The sequence below is a fragment of the Cynoglossus semilaevis genome, chromosome 4 (genome assembly GCF_000523025.1).
Source record: "Cynoglossus semilaevis isolate Cse_v1.0 chromosome 4, Cse_v1.0, whole genome shotgun sequence".
Classification (NCBI taxonomy): domain Eukaryota; kingdom Metazoa; phylum Chordata; class Actinopteri; order Pleuronectiformes; family Cynoglossidae; genus Cynoglossus; species Cynoglossus semilaevis.
In genome coordinates this window covers 4,558,466-4,574,409 of record NC_024310.1, presented here as the reverse complement: position 1 = coordinate 4,574,409, position 15,944 = coordinate 4,558,466, and the positions used below count along the sequence as shown (strand labels likewise).

The following is a 15,944-nucleotide window of genomic DNA, read 5'->3' as shown; positions in this document are numbered from 1 at the left end:
AAAGTTGACTGGTTCTCTTCTCTTACTTATGTCTGTGCTTTTTCAAATCCCCAGTGTAATCCAGCTGAAGACACACAAACAAACTAAGAGACGTTGTTGAGGATAAACCCTCCTTGGTCGAGAGATATCTACCAGTTACTTTTGTCGGTGTGATGTGAATCCTGTATCTACAGGCTGAGGTTTACAAGAAGGCCGAGGAAAAACAAACACGACTGAAACAAATTCCCTTCTTAAAAACAATCTTTAGCTGAAGAAAAATATATTTAAAAAAACCTTGTATGGCAACAGAGCTCAGGAATCAAACAACCCATCTAAAATGATAACAGCAGGTAACAGGAGAGCAGGTTCTCCATCTGAGACGCACATTCTGTATCAGCTAAAAAAAAAAGAGACTCTTTCTCAAAAATATATTAAAATATAAAATTAAAATTCAGAGAGTATTGATGCATTTAGCTAATTAATGGTTTATGGCCTCCAAGAATATGACAGGAGACAGCCAACTTGTATCAACACACACACACACAGAGAGTGGGGGCTGATTGGAAGCTCCAGTAGCAGGTTGGTGGTTCTGGTGTCAGCACTGAACAAACAGAGAGAAAGTTGTCGACGCACTAGATATATGAATGTTATTCTTCCACTGTGTTTGTGTGTGTGTGTGTGTGTATTCCCGCTGGGGCTCCCCCCTCGGCCAAACCACACCTCCCACACCCCCCCTCCCTCCCTCCCTCCGTCCCTATCTCCCCCTCTCACCCACTGTCTTTCTCTCACACTCCCTCTCCCTCTCCCTCTGAAAGAGGATTGATGGGCAAACCCGACTTCCCTTTCGTCTCTCTGGCTTTCTCACGGAAACGACAGGAGAAGAGGTAGAATGACGAGAGCCAAGTCGGTTGGCCATCACTCACTCCTGTTCACCTTGGGAGTGAGAGAAAAAAGGAGTCCGTGGCAGTGACAAATAGAGCAGTAAAGCTAGACGGCCCAGAAGAACATGCAAACTTCCTCACATCGGGGGAAGAAATGACATCATCGCTGGTGGGACTTAAACTGGTCCAGTGACTTCATACTGGGCTTTTCGCACAAAGGAATTGGTCACAGCTATAAATGGTAACAAAAAAGCATCTTAAAAGCAAGGAAGTACATACACAGGTACTCTGTGATATGGCAGTTACTATCATTGAAGAGCGGAAGGGGGGTTTAGCTGTAATATTCCTCATCTGTGGTGCAAATCCAACCGACACCTAACTCCATATCACTATTAGACTTAAATTATATGCTGCTGCAAAATGACACAAGAAACAACAATGCCTTGCTTCCTGTACACAATCTAACACAGCACAGCGTTTCCTCCAACCCTGCAGGGGGAGCTATCAACACAAATGATGGTTCTACAGAACTTGTGGTTTCGTAGTGTAGCAGAGTCCTGGGTTCGATTCCCAGAGGAATCACACACTTGACGCCTCCAACAGGCCACCTGATGCAGCACATCTGCTGTTAACACAAGAATTTCCCCTGTGTGGGATCAATAAAGATCATAAAATAATAATAAAAAAAATAGAATTAAGTGTTCTGATGCAGAAAAGGAACCCTTCTGCCACTACAGTAATGATAACACATGGATCACTGCAGCTCAAAAACAGTGTTTACCATACAAATCAATAACAAGTCCTTCATCCTCTTCAATATTTTTACTATGCTATAATTACTAGCCTTATTGCTTTCCTTCTTTTTTTTCTTTTTGCTAAACCCCAACTTTAATACAACACAAGCGTATTGTTGCATCATCGTCATCAAAGTAGTGTTAGATGATTTGCACACTGCTTCAGCTGTACGGTGCAACACAGGGCTGTTTAAGCTTCTACGTGACTTAATTAAATTCAGAAAACCTTTAGCGTTATTACTCATGTCACACAAAAATGCACATCTCTGCCAGTTCCCCTCCAATGATACATTTTCGCCTGTAGCAGGAGGTCGGCATTGGTCACAGCACAGTCAGGGGGCTGTTCCACGATGTGAGCCTGAGTGAGTTAAGGTGAGTTATACCCTCTGTGAGCGCAGTAATGGAGAGACATGAGTGCTCACCAATAAGTGACAGTTTTATTGGATGTAGTTCTTTTTTTATATCTACATGCAGCAAGAGGTCACCCACAAAAGAACTCTTTTAATGGGGGAAACCGGCTCGTAGACCTCGTGGGAAAAGGCTTTCCTTTCGGAGTAGGAATAAATAAGTGTCTCTTTACGGAAAGGAGAAACTTTCTGCAAAGTCGAAATGATCTGGAGAGTTTGTATTATATTTCCTGTGCATTGATGAAGATGGGGGAAGTGTATTTTTTGGGTATATTTGGTAACATTCCGACTCGGCCAAATTCCACTTTGATGTGTGTGTACCTCTTTAAATCATGTTATGACGGCTGCCGTGGAACGAGCACAAAGAAAAGGAACGCTTACCTGTGAAGATGACGGTGGACGACATCACATGACCAACATGAAAGAAACAAAGAAGAGAAAGCACCGGTTAGAAGACACACGTCTACACACACACACACACACACACACAAACAAGCAGAGTGTGTAGCACAAATCACAGCATAATTAGTGCCCCACTCCAGGTGGTGACAGTTTGACTCTGCGGGGAGCCTGAGCAGCAACGATGTGTGTGTGTCAAGTGTCAAAGACCTCCTTAGCACCTCATCACCTTTGACCTCTCGGGGGCTTTTCACGCTGTGAATAACATGATCGTTACCACATACAGACACACTTAGGAACACACACACACGTGCAGCAGGGCGGCGGGGAATGAGAGGAAGTTTACGACAGTGGCAGTGCGACTTTTATGTGTCGTCACTTGTATAGAACCGTCGTTCTCAAAGAAGTTCATCTGCCTCAGTTTGGACCTCGAACATCCACTACATGACTGAGTTACTACAAGACAAGCAATGTACCTCAGGTTTATACAGTACACTGGGTTTTATAAGTTATGTTAAATGAAATTACAGACATATTTCAGTAAAAAACTCTATCTTTGTATTTCTATCTAATTTAAGAACATCCCCGAAGTAAAGCTGGAACGGATGTTTATAAAAAGAGCAGGGACATCACTGCCTTTACAGAGACCGCTTTTAATACATACACTGTCTGACTGTATTTGTGCGTACATTCATCATTTACTGCAGGACTGTTCAAGTATAAATTCAGTTAGAGACGATTTTCAGACCATCTTGGACATACGATTTCTGCGGCTATTAAAACTAAATTATGGACCAAAACATGTGAATAAAAGGTACAAATGTGTTTGGAGCCTGAAAACAGGTTTGAAACTTTAACTGATGATTTTCTGTCTGCTTCCAGAGGGACTGCCAACACTTCTAGACTCACTGGTGATGCATCGTGGGTCGTTCGCTGCTCGACTAAGGGGGAGTGGTGCATTCATGGACTGTTTGACTGTAGAACTGTCTCTTCACTCACCAATTGTAATTCTTTCAGCTTCTCTCTGGCATTTCTCAAATGACCACAGACTGGCCTACGAGGTTGTGTCTGGGCCGCATGTGGCCCTCTGGCCACTATTTGAATAGGCATGTTATACAGCTTTACACTGACTTTCACGCCTGTGGTCGATGTTAAGTGGCCAATCCTCATTCCTAATCTGCATGGTTTCTGGACTGTGGTGGAAGAAATATCTGTGCTGGAGCCAGGGTGTGACCCTCACTGCTGTAAGGCCTCAGAGCTAACACCCACGCTACTGTTCGACCCCCTCACCACAAACAGAACCAGAACATTATTATTTTCAGTCACTACATCTTAACAGAGCTCTGTTAAGTTGGTATGATGTGGAAATGTTGTCATAATTTTTCATTTCTAGAAGTTCACAAAAAGCTGTGGTTTCCAGGGGATCACACGCTAATCTTGATGACCTGGATCAGTTCAAAGGTGTCAGTCATAATGGCTACAGCTCAGATGTGGTGAAAATATTATATATAAAGAGTTTGATTTAATCAAAGAAGAACTTGTCATCCGCCGGGAGTGAGAGTTTTTCTCCAGAGCAGCCGGACCACCTAGCACTGGGAGCCTGGTGACAAGAACTTTGATTATTGTGCCTTTGGTCCCTGCCAGGGCTAAATTTAAGTGTTCCCATAAAGTCCAGAAGAAATAAGACTTGGGAATGGCCTGGCCTGTGTCTGTGTGAGAGAGGGGAGAACTCTGACTAAGTGTGTGTGTGTGTGTGTGTTTGGGGTCTCCTCTGGTCAGCCCTGGTGCACAGTCCAAGGGATAATAATAGGATGTGCTACAACAAGCTGAGACTTGAGCTGAACTTCCCACATCTCCCACTCACTGGTGGCACCGTGACAGTCGTCAGAATCAACTTCACTAAACTCCCCCGAACTTGCTTCTGTCGCACAACCCGACCGCTCACATCTCTCTCACTTCATTTACGGCCTCCCTGGAGCATCGAGCAAACTGTATAAAAGAGCACAACACTTTGGGCAACCCCACATCTCCCAGGGAAATGTGGATTCTTTGTTTATCTTTGATTAAAAATAACTTTGGGAAGAGGCCGATCAATACTTTCCCTGCGACGAGAGAAATGAGCTAGGGGAGGATGGGGGAGTGAGGGGTGACAAGAGGAAGGGAGAGGAAAAGCGTGAGAAATTTGACGACATTTGGTAATGTGCGTCTGTGTGTGACGGCTGGTTCAGAGTCATTCCCATGGCCTTGTACAGTAGCTCTGACTCTGCTCCTGCCTGTTACCATGTTTTAACACTGACAGATCAGCCTGCATACACACACACACACACACACACACACACACTCATAACAGGACGGAAAAGAAGCCCAGAGAGGACGCTGGGAGCCATGAATGCTAAATAAAGGCCTTCAGAGAAGAGGAGCTCGGCCAGGTCACTCCTGCTCGTGCTTTGCTTGGCTTCAGAATCTCCTTTCAAAGGATCTGCTTATGGTTTCTGTCAGAGATGCACGTCCATTTTTCACCCCATTAACAACTATCATTACTAGCCCAACTGGAGGCTATAATTGGGCCAGCCATGGAAAAGAGTTGTCAAAACACAATTAAATTCCAAACCATGGTGAGAGAGAACAGAGTGAGAGTGCCGGACGGCCGTAACATCATATTGCCGGTTTCACTTGGCCAAAAATAGAAAAGAAAAACATGAAAACCATTATTTGACATTGGAAGGTTTCGGAGAGGGACTGCACAGACGGCTGATCTGAGCTGTCTGAACGATAGGGCGACTGAAAACATAACAAATAATCACTCTTGGTGTCAGAGATGAAGAATGGCCACATTAAAAGACTCTTTTCAAGTACAGAAAGACAAGATCTGAAGAATGTTTCGATGCCAAAAAATATTTCAATCACAGTCACGGCTGCAGAGTGGATTTGAAGAAAATGATTACAGCAGAGCAAAGAAATCGATGATGAATTAAGAGCTGATCCTGTGTGCCAGCAGTGAGTAGGAAATGCATGAGTCAAATGCTCCATCAAGGCCGTCTTTGTGACATTCTGTAACCGTGAGCGATGCACGTTACCTCTCGTCAGGTGCTGCTAACTGTTCTTCAAAGTCTTTTATATATATAGATCTACAGCGATTTACTTACAATGATACAACAATGGAATCGCAAATCAATCTACTGATTTTGAGACAATGCAAAAACAGTAACAAGGAATCAATTTCTTACCTTATACTATAACGCTAGCCCCATAAAGTCGTTGTTCTGCTTGAGCTAAATGCTAACGTTCAGTTGTTACAAGTAAACACATCAGGCTTAACGTAGCAATATATTAACTACAGTAAATTTTATTTCCCTTTAGCTGGAATAAAATGTATACAGGTTTCCTGTTTAGCTAAATGTAAGTAATTTATGGACTTATTATGGACTTTAGCAACTTGTGCTCTGGGATTTAACTAGAATTAGCACATGCTGACTTGACATTAAACTACATTTTTGTGGTCTTATTTAGAGCTGTTATACGCGTGTCCATGAGCGGTGTGTGCTGGTGCAGCATTATCATTCAATCAAACCTTATTTGTTTTAGCCTTTAAATGTTATGTTTACACGCAACTAGAAAAACACATTTTAGTTCCTTAGTAGATTTTCTCCACTAATCCTGTGTAGCTCTAATTAAATCTGGCCAAACGGCTCATTTAGAGCTGTGAAGAAGTGCTATGTAGTATAATTTTCATGAAATATAGTTTCCTGGTCTTGTAAAAAGGATCTGAAAATCTGGTCCACATGCACAAGCTACGAGTCTCCGCCAACAAATTAAGTTCAGCTATGCTGAGTGCATACATGTGTAGTCCGTATAAAGTTCACCATGACTATAAAAATCCCCACTGCCTATTTCAAAGAATCACTTTATGTTTGCTCACACACAAATACAGCTCAGGTTCAGGTTACATCCCCTTCAATCCACAGCGTTGTTAAGATACGTGCTGTAATTCATCTTTGAATCCTTTAACTTGGCTCCGTCATCAGCTGTGTTTTCCATAGTCTGCATCGTATACTTTTTGCCCGTGATTAAAGCTGGAAGTGTGGCCACATAAATACAGTACGCTGTAGCTGTAAAACTATGTTGTGAACATCAGGAAATGTCTGTGATTGTGGTTTTAACCCCTAATTAAAACACAACTTGTCTTCTGGCTGCGTTCCACTCTGCCCTGTAGAGGAGTTGCTACCTTTTCCTTTATGCTCGGGTCGTAAAAGTAGAATCTAAAATTTACTTTAGATGATCGTCGACTAAAACAAAACCAACAATTACCAACACTGAGCCTCTTAAAAATAAATGAGGTGAAAATGCTACAAAATATTGACTATTCCGGCCACCTCCACTGCGGTCAAACGTAAAAGCCTCGGCTTTTTTTATCCGACAAGATTAAGTCTATAAAGTTTTAAAGTTCCGACGGTTTGTAGGTCAGGAGACATAAAGCAGAGGATGCTGGGTAGTGGAAGGGAGTTGCAGGCCTCTCTACCTCTGTAATCTGGCCTGATTTATAGAGACTAGACCTGCTCTCCCCTTCCACCTCCACACTGACACACTGGGCCTCCTCCGCTGGAGACAGGCTGGCGTCCTCAAACACACACGCACGTACGTACGCACACACACTGAACACACCAACAGCGAGGCACGCAGACACGAACCCAGACGGAATCGTCTCAGCTGCACAGTAGTGCATGTAACCAAACCACATGGGCCTGTTGCTGAACCAAATGAACACCAGATCCAGAAACAAAGGGTATTTAAATGGATGTGTGCTGTCAGAACAGAAGAGAAGAGAAGAGAAGAGCTACACCGAGAATCAAACTACACTCCTTGATTCAATAAACAATATTATTCTCTTTAGGATACATGTGCTAAAAAATTGCAGAAATTGTATCGTCCTGCAGAACTCAAGGTTGTTGAGGATGGACAGACTGAAGTAATGACAAAACAATTTCAACTTTTGGGGCGAGTTACCAAAAACACACAAAGATGCTTTTCATTGATGATTCATATACAGTAGATTGACCTCAGTACACCTGCTATGGAGCATGACTTTTTTTCTGCTTTGACCTTAACAATCAATTTCAAATATAATAAATCGATCGAGTAACTACTTAAAATACGTATGACGGTGGCAACATCAAAACTTGCCTTCCTCTAGTGCGGAGTCTGATGCACTTATAACAAGGCTGTCGGCTCAATGACGGGCAAAACATCAGTGACCACTGAGGTTAAGCAGCCAAAGTCTTTTATAGAAACAAAATCAGCATCACTTGCAAAATCACACCAACAACAAGAAATGGTATTTCACAGTACAAGGTTTGACAAACGCTAACAGTCCAGGGTTTACCCACCCTCGCCGGCTGACAGTTGGATTGGCTCCAGCGCCCCCTGTGAGCCAGCAAAAGGAATAAGCCGTCGGTAATGGATGGATGGACGTTTGACAAAAGTTCTATCAACTGCTAAACAAAGGTGCCTGCATCAGCAGAGCTATGTGCTCACCACTGACTGAAAGTAGAAACACATGACCGTGATCTCCTGGTTCAGACATTTGAGTGCTTTAAGAAAAACTGTCACTGGTTCAATTTTCTCATAGAGCAGAATTTTTTTTTTCGGGAGTTTCGTGCATACTGAATACCTGATGGGTGTCTCTGCTCAAATGTGTCCAAACCCTGACAGATGCCTTGTTTTAATGACTTTTTTTTATCCAAATAAACTTGACTGTCTTGGCCTTATATAAATGATGACTTTTGGAAATGCTCATCAGAAACGTATCCAAAAATATGAAAATAACTGTGCGACAGAAAGTAGCAGCTCGTCTGGAGGTTTTGTAACAGCAGTGAAAAACAGTGATGTTTGACTGCTACGTTTTGTACCAGTCTAAAACAGCACACATACAATAGAGAAACCACAAAAATCCATCTAATGTGTAATTTAGCAATAGACTAGTCTTTAAAATACCGTTCCTGGGCTTATATTTATTTGGTTTTGTAATTAGACGGGCAGTCACCAGTGTTTCCAGTATTTAGAGTGTCTTGATTGCTGGAAAAGCATAATTCATACTGTTTATGGCCAGCTGTCACGGGCGAAGGCCAACATCTCTACAGGACAAAAACAAATTGAAGCAACACATTAAAGGACAAAAACTTACAGACGCAATATTCACACACGCCAGCAGGCAGACTGCAACACCTTCGCAGTGAGTCTGCGTCTGCGTGTGTACTATGAATCACATCCGACGGACACATGTTTACAGTGAAGCGGGTTATCTGTCTCCATTGCACCACCAGGACTCAGCCTCCCAGGGCCATTATCTCCTCAGACCTGCCTAAACACAAACACCCAGAGACAGGAAGCCCCGCAAACTATAGGCAAGACCCTTTAGAGAGGGCCGAGACATGAGCACATAATGGGCCTTTCAGAGATCCGTGGGGCTCCGGACGGAATCCTACACCTAAACAGAGAAGACCCAGATCAAGGATCCCCGTGTTTTACTTTGATCTGCATTTACACCAACACATGTTCACGTACAGACATTCATCGTAACTTTGACTCACTGTAGACAACAGTTGGACCTAACATGGACCGTTGTTGACACTGGTTCAAAGTCACATCCTCTTAAGTAGTCCGATGTTGTGATCAGCCTCTCCAAACAATTTTGTATTTCGAGGCATTTAATACAATGAGACATAGAAGATTATATGCTACACGTGTGTCCGAGCCAGATCTGTGGTCAGACATACAGTTTCAGACAAACACCGAGGTCTGGAGAAACTATCTAACTAGTGTGTTTATCATGTTAAATATCCAGATACCCTCGTGAGGAGTCAGGGTGTAACAACAAAAAAAGCTGTAGACCATTCAAAAGACAGGACTTCATTTTCCATGGTTTATGTCTGCAAATGCCTGTGTGTCATTTCCATGCATAAACTGGTGTGAAAACGCCATGAATGAAGCAATTTCACTTTTTAAAAATATCTGTCGTTTGTAGGAAAACATGTCACGTCAGGCTGACATGTTTCCCCCCCCCCACAAAAACTAAAACTAACTCCAACATGTTGTTTTATAATACATGATACAACATTTTAGGCTATTTCTTTGCCTCACATTTCAAATAGTTAAAGTGAATGTAAAAAACCAGACGCTTAAACTCAACAACATTAAACGGCAGAAGACACAGCAATTTTTTAAAAACAGAAAACATCTGGGTTGCGGACCACAATCTTGATCTCCTAAGAGCTTCCAGGAACAGAGTTAAAAACCACATTTAAATTCATAATCTTATTTATAAACTTATATTATTTAATAAAATTCTCCCAGATGACTGAGCAGTGCTGCAAAACATTTACTGTTGAGAACAGGCCTCTGGTTTTCTACAGTGGATTTGGAAATTTGAGAAGAAGAAAGTGGTGATGGAATGAATATATATGCAAAAACATAAAAGTTTTAGCACTTGAATTTTGATTTTTTTTTCTGTGCTTTTTTCTGATGCGTGGACAGATGGATGTACTGAGGCTCTTCAGGCCACTCTTGTTCTTGTTGCTTCACTTTTCATCGAGCAGATAATTGACTTCTAGTGTGATTACATACAGCCTGGAGAAAATAATTGTCTACTGTGAAATATTTTTTTACAAAATTGGAGCATTTTCAACATTTTTCTTCCAAATTTGATAATGTTTATTCCATTAAATAATGCTTTTGCCATTTTATTCTAAGGTTAAGCCACTGAAACAGGTCCTTACTGTGGCTAAACAGTAGACATCGTTTTTAAAAAGAAAATCATATTCAACCATTTTCATTCCGTTGAAAGTTAGAGTTCACAGTACTTCTTTAATACAAAACTTTTTTTACTCCTTGGAGAATTTAATTTTAAATAAAAAAGACCAATAATTTGCATCCGTGTCCTGCTGTCCTAATAAATAAAACTTGAAAAATGTATATTGCGTTTTATTATATCAACAAATAAAAACAGTCTAGAGATGGGGTCACGTAAACTTCTGACAGAGGACACACCTGCACAATGTCGGTATGGGAACATTTAATCCAGAAATATAATAATCCTTCTGTAAGTCATTCTTTAAACTCCCACCTGTGTGGTAGCTGTGTGGGTGTGTAAACATTATGGCTACCCCCAGGCCAGGTACTGTCTGCTCTGGTATATGAACTGGTACTACCAGTCTCCCACTGACTTTTAATTACACCTGAAGGGGGCGGGGGCGTTTTAATGAAAATGGGACACATCATAAGAGCAGATCTGACCAGGTTCATCCACAGTTCAGGCTCAAGGACAGTAAACACACAGATAGCGTGTACTGTACCATCCACTAGTGCAAACACATTAGATAAGATTAGATGGACTGAAGCTGCTTTGATCCCAACCACTGATGAAGGAAGAGCAGCATCAACATCCAGTGACGTTATCCTAAAAAAATCAGTAACAAACACTTGTTCTTCTAATGTAGAGATATCTGTTTATGGAAAAGTTTATTTGAAAGAAATGTACAGTATCTTCAGCATTAAACCCATGAACAGGAACAGTGGACAACACTCTGCTGCGCCTGGGGAACAGGGGAGTTTTTTGGTGCTTACTCAACACACCACAACCCTGCCCAAGCTGGGATTCGAACCCACAATCCTCCAAACAAGCATAATCCTTTAACCACTAGGCCATAGGTTTCCCCTGTTATATTTTTGGTGTGCTACTTCAAATCTTTAGAACTCCTATTTACTTTGGAAAATGTTTTATCTCGTTGCCATATTCTAAGTCTCCCTAAAGACACTAAAATTAACACTTGGGTATAAATTGTCTAGTAAAACTTTGGATTACTAGGCAGTTTCGTTGAAGTGGTTGGCAGTGAAAACCCTCTCTAAAGGGTTGGCAGTTGGGGTTAAACACCACCTATTCCCAGCCCTAATCTACGTCCACACTGTCTATAAAACGACGAACCCTAAAGTTAAAACCGGACCAGCCTACGATCCTGAGTGAGGAATGATTTGAGTTGAGGGGGTGCAATGTTGGAGGAGAGCTGAAAAGAACAGCCTGGTGTGAGTCAGAAAGGAAGTGGAACGCTAGTAATTCCAAACGATCCGTCAACACTGGGCTGGACACAGGTACCGGTCTGTGGATTATTTGGGCTGCACAAAACAAATACAAACTTTTATCTTTAATTTTAATTAATTTGAATTTAGCTTAGTTAGCAGTCAGCTAATTAATGCTAATGTCCATTTATCTTCACATCTCTCCATTGATAACTTTTCCCAAAGAAACGAAGAGAACCTAACTGGTGGGAAGTTACCCAGAAGTCACTGACCTGAAGCAAGATAGTAGCTACAGACTTAGTGTCCAGAGATGGCTGGGGTGAAGGCAGCATCGTGGCAGGACATTGGGGACTGGGTTCCCAGCAGCACTCGCTACTCTCCTGCTCAGGCTCCATGTTTCTCTCCCAGCTGGGCCAATGCTGCCTTCCTCAGGGGGCTTCCCACTTTTTCCCAAGGCTATGCCCATGCTAGCGCTGACTCTCTCTCCCTGCCAAATGACCCAGAGTTCGGCCACTTGCTTTCTTTATCTGTCCTTTCCCAGGACTTTGGTACTGTGTCCATGTCCTCCGCCGCTGCCTGTCACCCCTCGGCTGTCGGATGTACAGTAGACACATCTACAGGATTAGCTCAATTAAAAATCTTTTTGGCTGACATTTAAAACACTCCACGGTGCTGTGCTGGACACAGTTATGGAGGTTTGACCGCGCTAATATTCACTAGACTATATGTGATCTTTGATTCACTGGGATTAGCCTTCTGTCTTTTGTGAGCATTGCTGATAAAGTGTAGTAACACCAATGAGAAACACATTAGCTAAATGCTAACACAAACATATCAACCATGGTAAACAACACAGTCGACAGTTTTGTTGTAGTGGTGGTTTCTAACTCTATCTTTTGTAAATGTATATATATTTTTTAGATTTATTTGCTCACTGTTCTAACCTACTGGAAGAATGCTGAGTAAGCAAAGGTTCCGAGCCGTGATAGAAACAAATTTTCTAATGTGACAAACTCAGGTTCTCTGAAGTTTGATTCATACAACTGTCAACTTGAAGACAACATTTCTTAGTGCAGTAGCTGTATCCTTTTGAGGAAGTAGAAAAAGACACATGGTGTAGTCTACGGTGTAGTCTACGGTGTAGTCTACGGAGTATCATGGTATCATCTTCACAGTCAGGTTCATGGCTGTGATGAGAGAATAAGCCAGGACTGTGACTTCTGGAGGAACCAGGGATCAGACCGTGAGCGACTTAATGCCAACATGTACATTTAATTCTTTGACATAAACAGCATGTAAGACATACTACTGTTAAAATGAAGTATGTCCCAAAATGACCTCATGGTCGCAGCAGCAGCAGCAGCAGCAGCAGCTGAGGAGGAGGACAGACAGAGATGGCTGGACTTTCCAGCAGTGGCACAGCTCTAAGATGGTTAAGTTCCCATGCTAGCTTTTGTTTACACTGGGCTATTTCTGCACACTCACACACGGTCTGCCCTATCATACCCCCTTCCTTGTAATTTCTCATCCCTCCCCTGAAAATCTCCCCCCTCCCCCTGTCCCAAACTCCCCCCTTTCTTTCCCCTGTGGAGTCCGAGAGGGTTATGTGAACGGCCAGGGAGGAGGGCTGAGAAATAGACGAGAGGAGTGTGAAAGAGGGGAGAGATGTTGTGGGGTCATCGTTGAGTCATCATATTCCCTGGTAAGGCTGGCCGCACAGTCCCAGTGTGTGTGTGTGTGTGTGTGTGTGTGTGTGTGTTCTCAGATGGTTCCCTACGTCTGCGTGAAAACCCACGTGGGCGGGACGTGAAGTTTGTACATTCCAGTATCCATGACTGTGTTTCCGTGTGTAGGTGTGTGTTTTAGGGTGTGTTAATTGAACATCCGCTCTCACTTACTCCACACTGAGGAACACGGTACTACAAATTCAACCGTGTTGAACGTATAATCTCCAGTTTACGTTCCCGACAAGGTCGTAGGAATGTCACCTGTCTGTTCTTTTGAATTTAAAAGTCCCAGAAATCTCACGGTTTTAAAGCCATTCTTATACTAATAAAAATATAAGAAAAAAAAGTAGTAAGAAGAAAAAAAAGAAAAACAAGAAGAAAGAGAATAAGAAGAAAAACATGAAGAGTAGAAGTAGAGGAAAAGGGAGAAGAAGAAAAGACAAAGGAGAATAAGGATAAACAAAGAAAAGAAAGTCAAAGAAGAAGAAAAAAAAACCACCAAAAACTTCATGGATTAGGAAAAAAAAAAGGAATAAAAAAGTTACCATCTCTAAAATGACCGAGTGCCTTTTAACAGCACGGTGATAAAAGGTTTATCTGGAGGCCATCCAACAGTTAACTACACTGGATTGTCCTCCTCCTCTTGAAGACTGTGTCCATTTGGCTTGTTCTTCTAACATAATAGAAGATAATAAAACAGAGTACAGGGCCAGAAGTAGCTGCAAATGATGTCTGCATTCACCAACTCATTCCAAAATAATATAAACATTAGCGAAATTATCGGACCTTCTCTGCCTCAATCTGACAAACAGCACAGTCAGAGGTTACATGAGTTTTTCTATTAAAATAGGTCACGAAATAAACGTTACCAAAGGATTCTCAGTCAAGACTGGTATTTTGTTTTGGGTTTTTTGGAAATGAAATTAGCTTTGGTTTTATTAGTGTTAAGACTAGTGTTAGGACATATACAGTATATACTGTATTTTTAAACCTTGCCTTCAAATTCTATCACCTCACCCTATGCTTCTCTGCCTCTGGTCCTTTCATCTCCTCCTCCTCCTCCTCCTCCTTGTCCTCTCTGCCTGCCCAAGTATCTGTGTGGCCTGGCTTTGCCTCTCAACAGTAACTCAACCCATAAACAAACTGCCGAACATGCTGTAATCACAAACCCCAAACTGCCTGACATTAAAAGGGCCACGTTTCATCCCTCGAAAAAAGTGAGAGAGAGGCAGAGAGAGAGACAGAGAGAGGCAGAGAGAGAGAGGCAGAGAGAGTGGGTGGGAGACTGTGGAAGAGAGAGAGGTCTCCAATGTTTGGGTTTCCTCCTCCTCCTCCTCCTTCTCCTTCTCTCAGCAGATGCCGTGCGCAGTATCAGTTTGCTAAAGTGCGACTGGGAGGAGTGATAGATAGTGATGGAAGAAGAGAGCATCTTTGAGGAGTTCCATATTGCCCCCGTCCTGATCAAAGTACTCTGCTGCCTTTGTGGCTAATTGTGGGGATTATCTGTAAGTGCTTGGAAAAGACCAGGCCTGGTTTTATAGCAGCCTTACACACACACACATATGCAAACACACACACACACACACCGGTAATTCTAGTGCAACGCTCAAATGATTTTTGATGAATAACTGGTCCTGCGCTGCTGTATTTACAGAGCGAGGCAGTGGCGGTACACGTGCGAGAGCGAGTGTGAGAAGAGCAGGACAGTGGTCTGAGAACGAGGAACTGTTTTCCAGGAGACATGAAAAATCAGAGGCAGACATCCTGTCGTGCTGATCTAATTTCAAGGACAGTGTCGGGGCTGCAGGGTTCAGAGTGCCAAACGACTTGTCAGTGTCAGTTGTAAAACTGCCTCCCATAAAGCCACTTCCCCCTGTCCACACACACACACACACACATAAAGTCGTTAACAGCTCTGGTCAGCTGATTTGATCCTAAGTGAGGTCAGGAGGAGTTGGAAACATGCACAGTGCTCACAAAGAGACTTTCTTTCGAGGGTTTATGAGTCTTCCCTCGATTTTTCCTGACCACAAATGTGAACACGGGCACACACACACACAGACACACACATTAACACTTAGGCAGAAGCACAAAAAAACACGCACATAAAGCTGATATAGCGGATATGGTTTTGTGAGGGGGAGAAGGGTGTATGGTCGGCGTCAGGTCCAAGCAATTATCCAAGTGTCCAAACCCCTTTCAGGCAGCCACAGTGGAGCCAGACGGCGCTCAGACACACACTCACACACACACTCACACACACACAATTTTCAACTCCAACTTAGGGATTTGCCCAACCTAATTCCACTTCTATTCACCATGAGAGGTTTTACAAGGTTAGGTCCAAAATCTCTGAGCCGATGCTAACTACAAGCGGACTACCAGCTGGCCCTTAGCCTCCGGTCTTAGAGCTCAAGTGCTTGCTCCCCGGCCCGGTGAATGGCCTTTTGGGCCCGGAGCCCTGAAGACCCTCCTAATAAGAAGAGGGAGAAGACAATGGCAGGCCACTAATCTTGTCTTTATGCAGCCTTTCTCTGTCAGCGGGGTGCACTTGTCGAGGCGACGCTCAGGTGAGGCGGTGTGTCAAAGGTTAAGCTTGGAGATTCAGACTGAGCACACAAGTTAATTAAAGTTTGTCTAAGGGGTGAGAGTGTCTCTGGAGGAGTGACAGTGTCTGGAGGCCCGACA

At 42.8% G+C, this 15,944-nt stretch overlaps 1 protein-coding gene across 6 annotated transcripts in view; it reads right to left on the bottom strand.

The window, feature by feature from the left end:
• The window catches only part of bcas3 (BCAS3 microtubule associated cell migration factor), a 279,325-nt gene that overhangs the window by 94,198 nt on the left and 169,183 nt on the right, over positions 1-15,944 (bottom strand). The window contains exon 24 of one of the 6 annotated variants that reach the window (XM_025054887.1): positions 2,329-2,442. The exons of the other annotated variants lie outside the window; for them this stretch is intronic. Within the exon in view, the coding sequence (XP_024910655.1) occupies positions 2,387-2,442 (56 nt within the window). The 3' untranslated portion in view covers positions 2,329-2,386. Of the gene's footprint in view, positions 1-2,328; positions 2,443-15,944 lie in introns of those variants that run through there. 6 annotated transcript variants of the gene reach the window in all.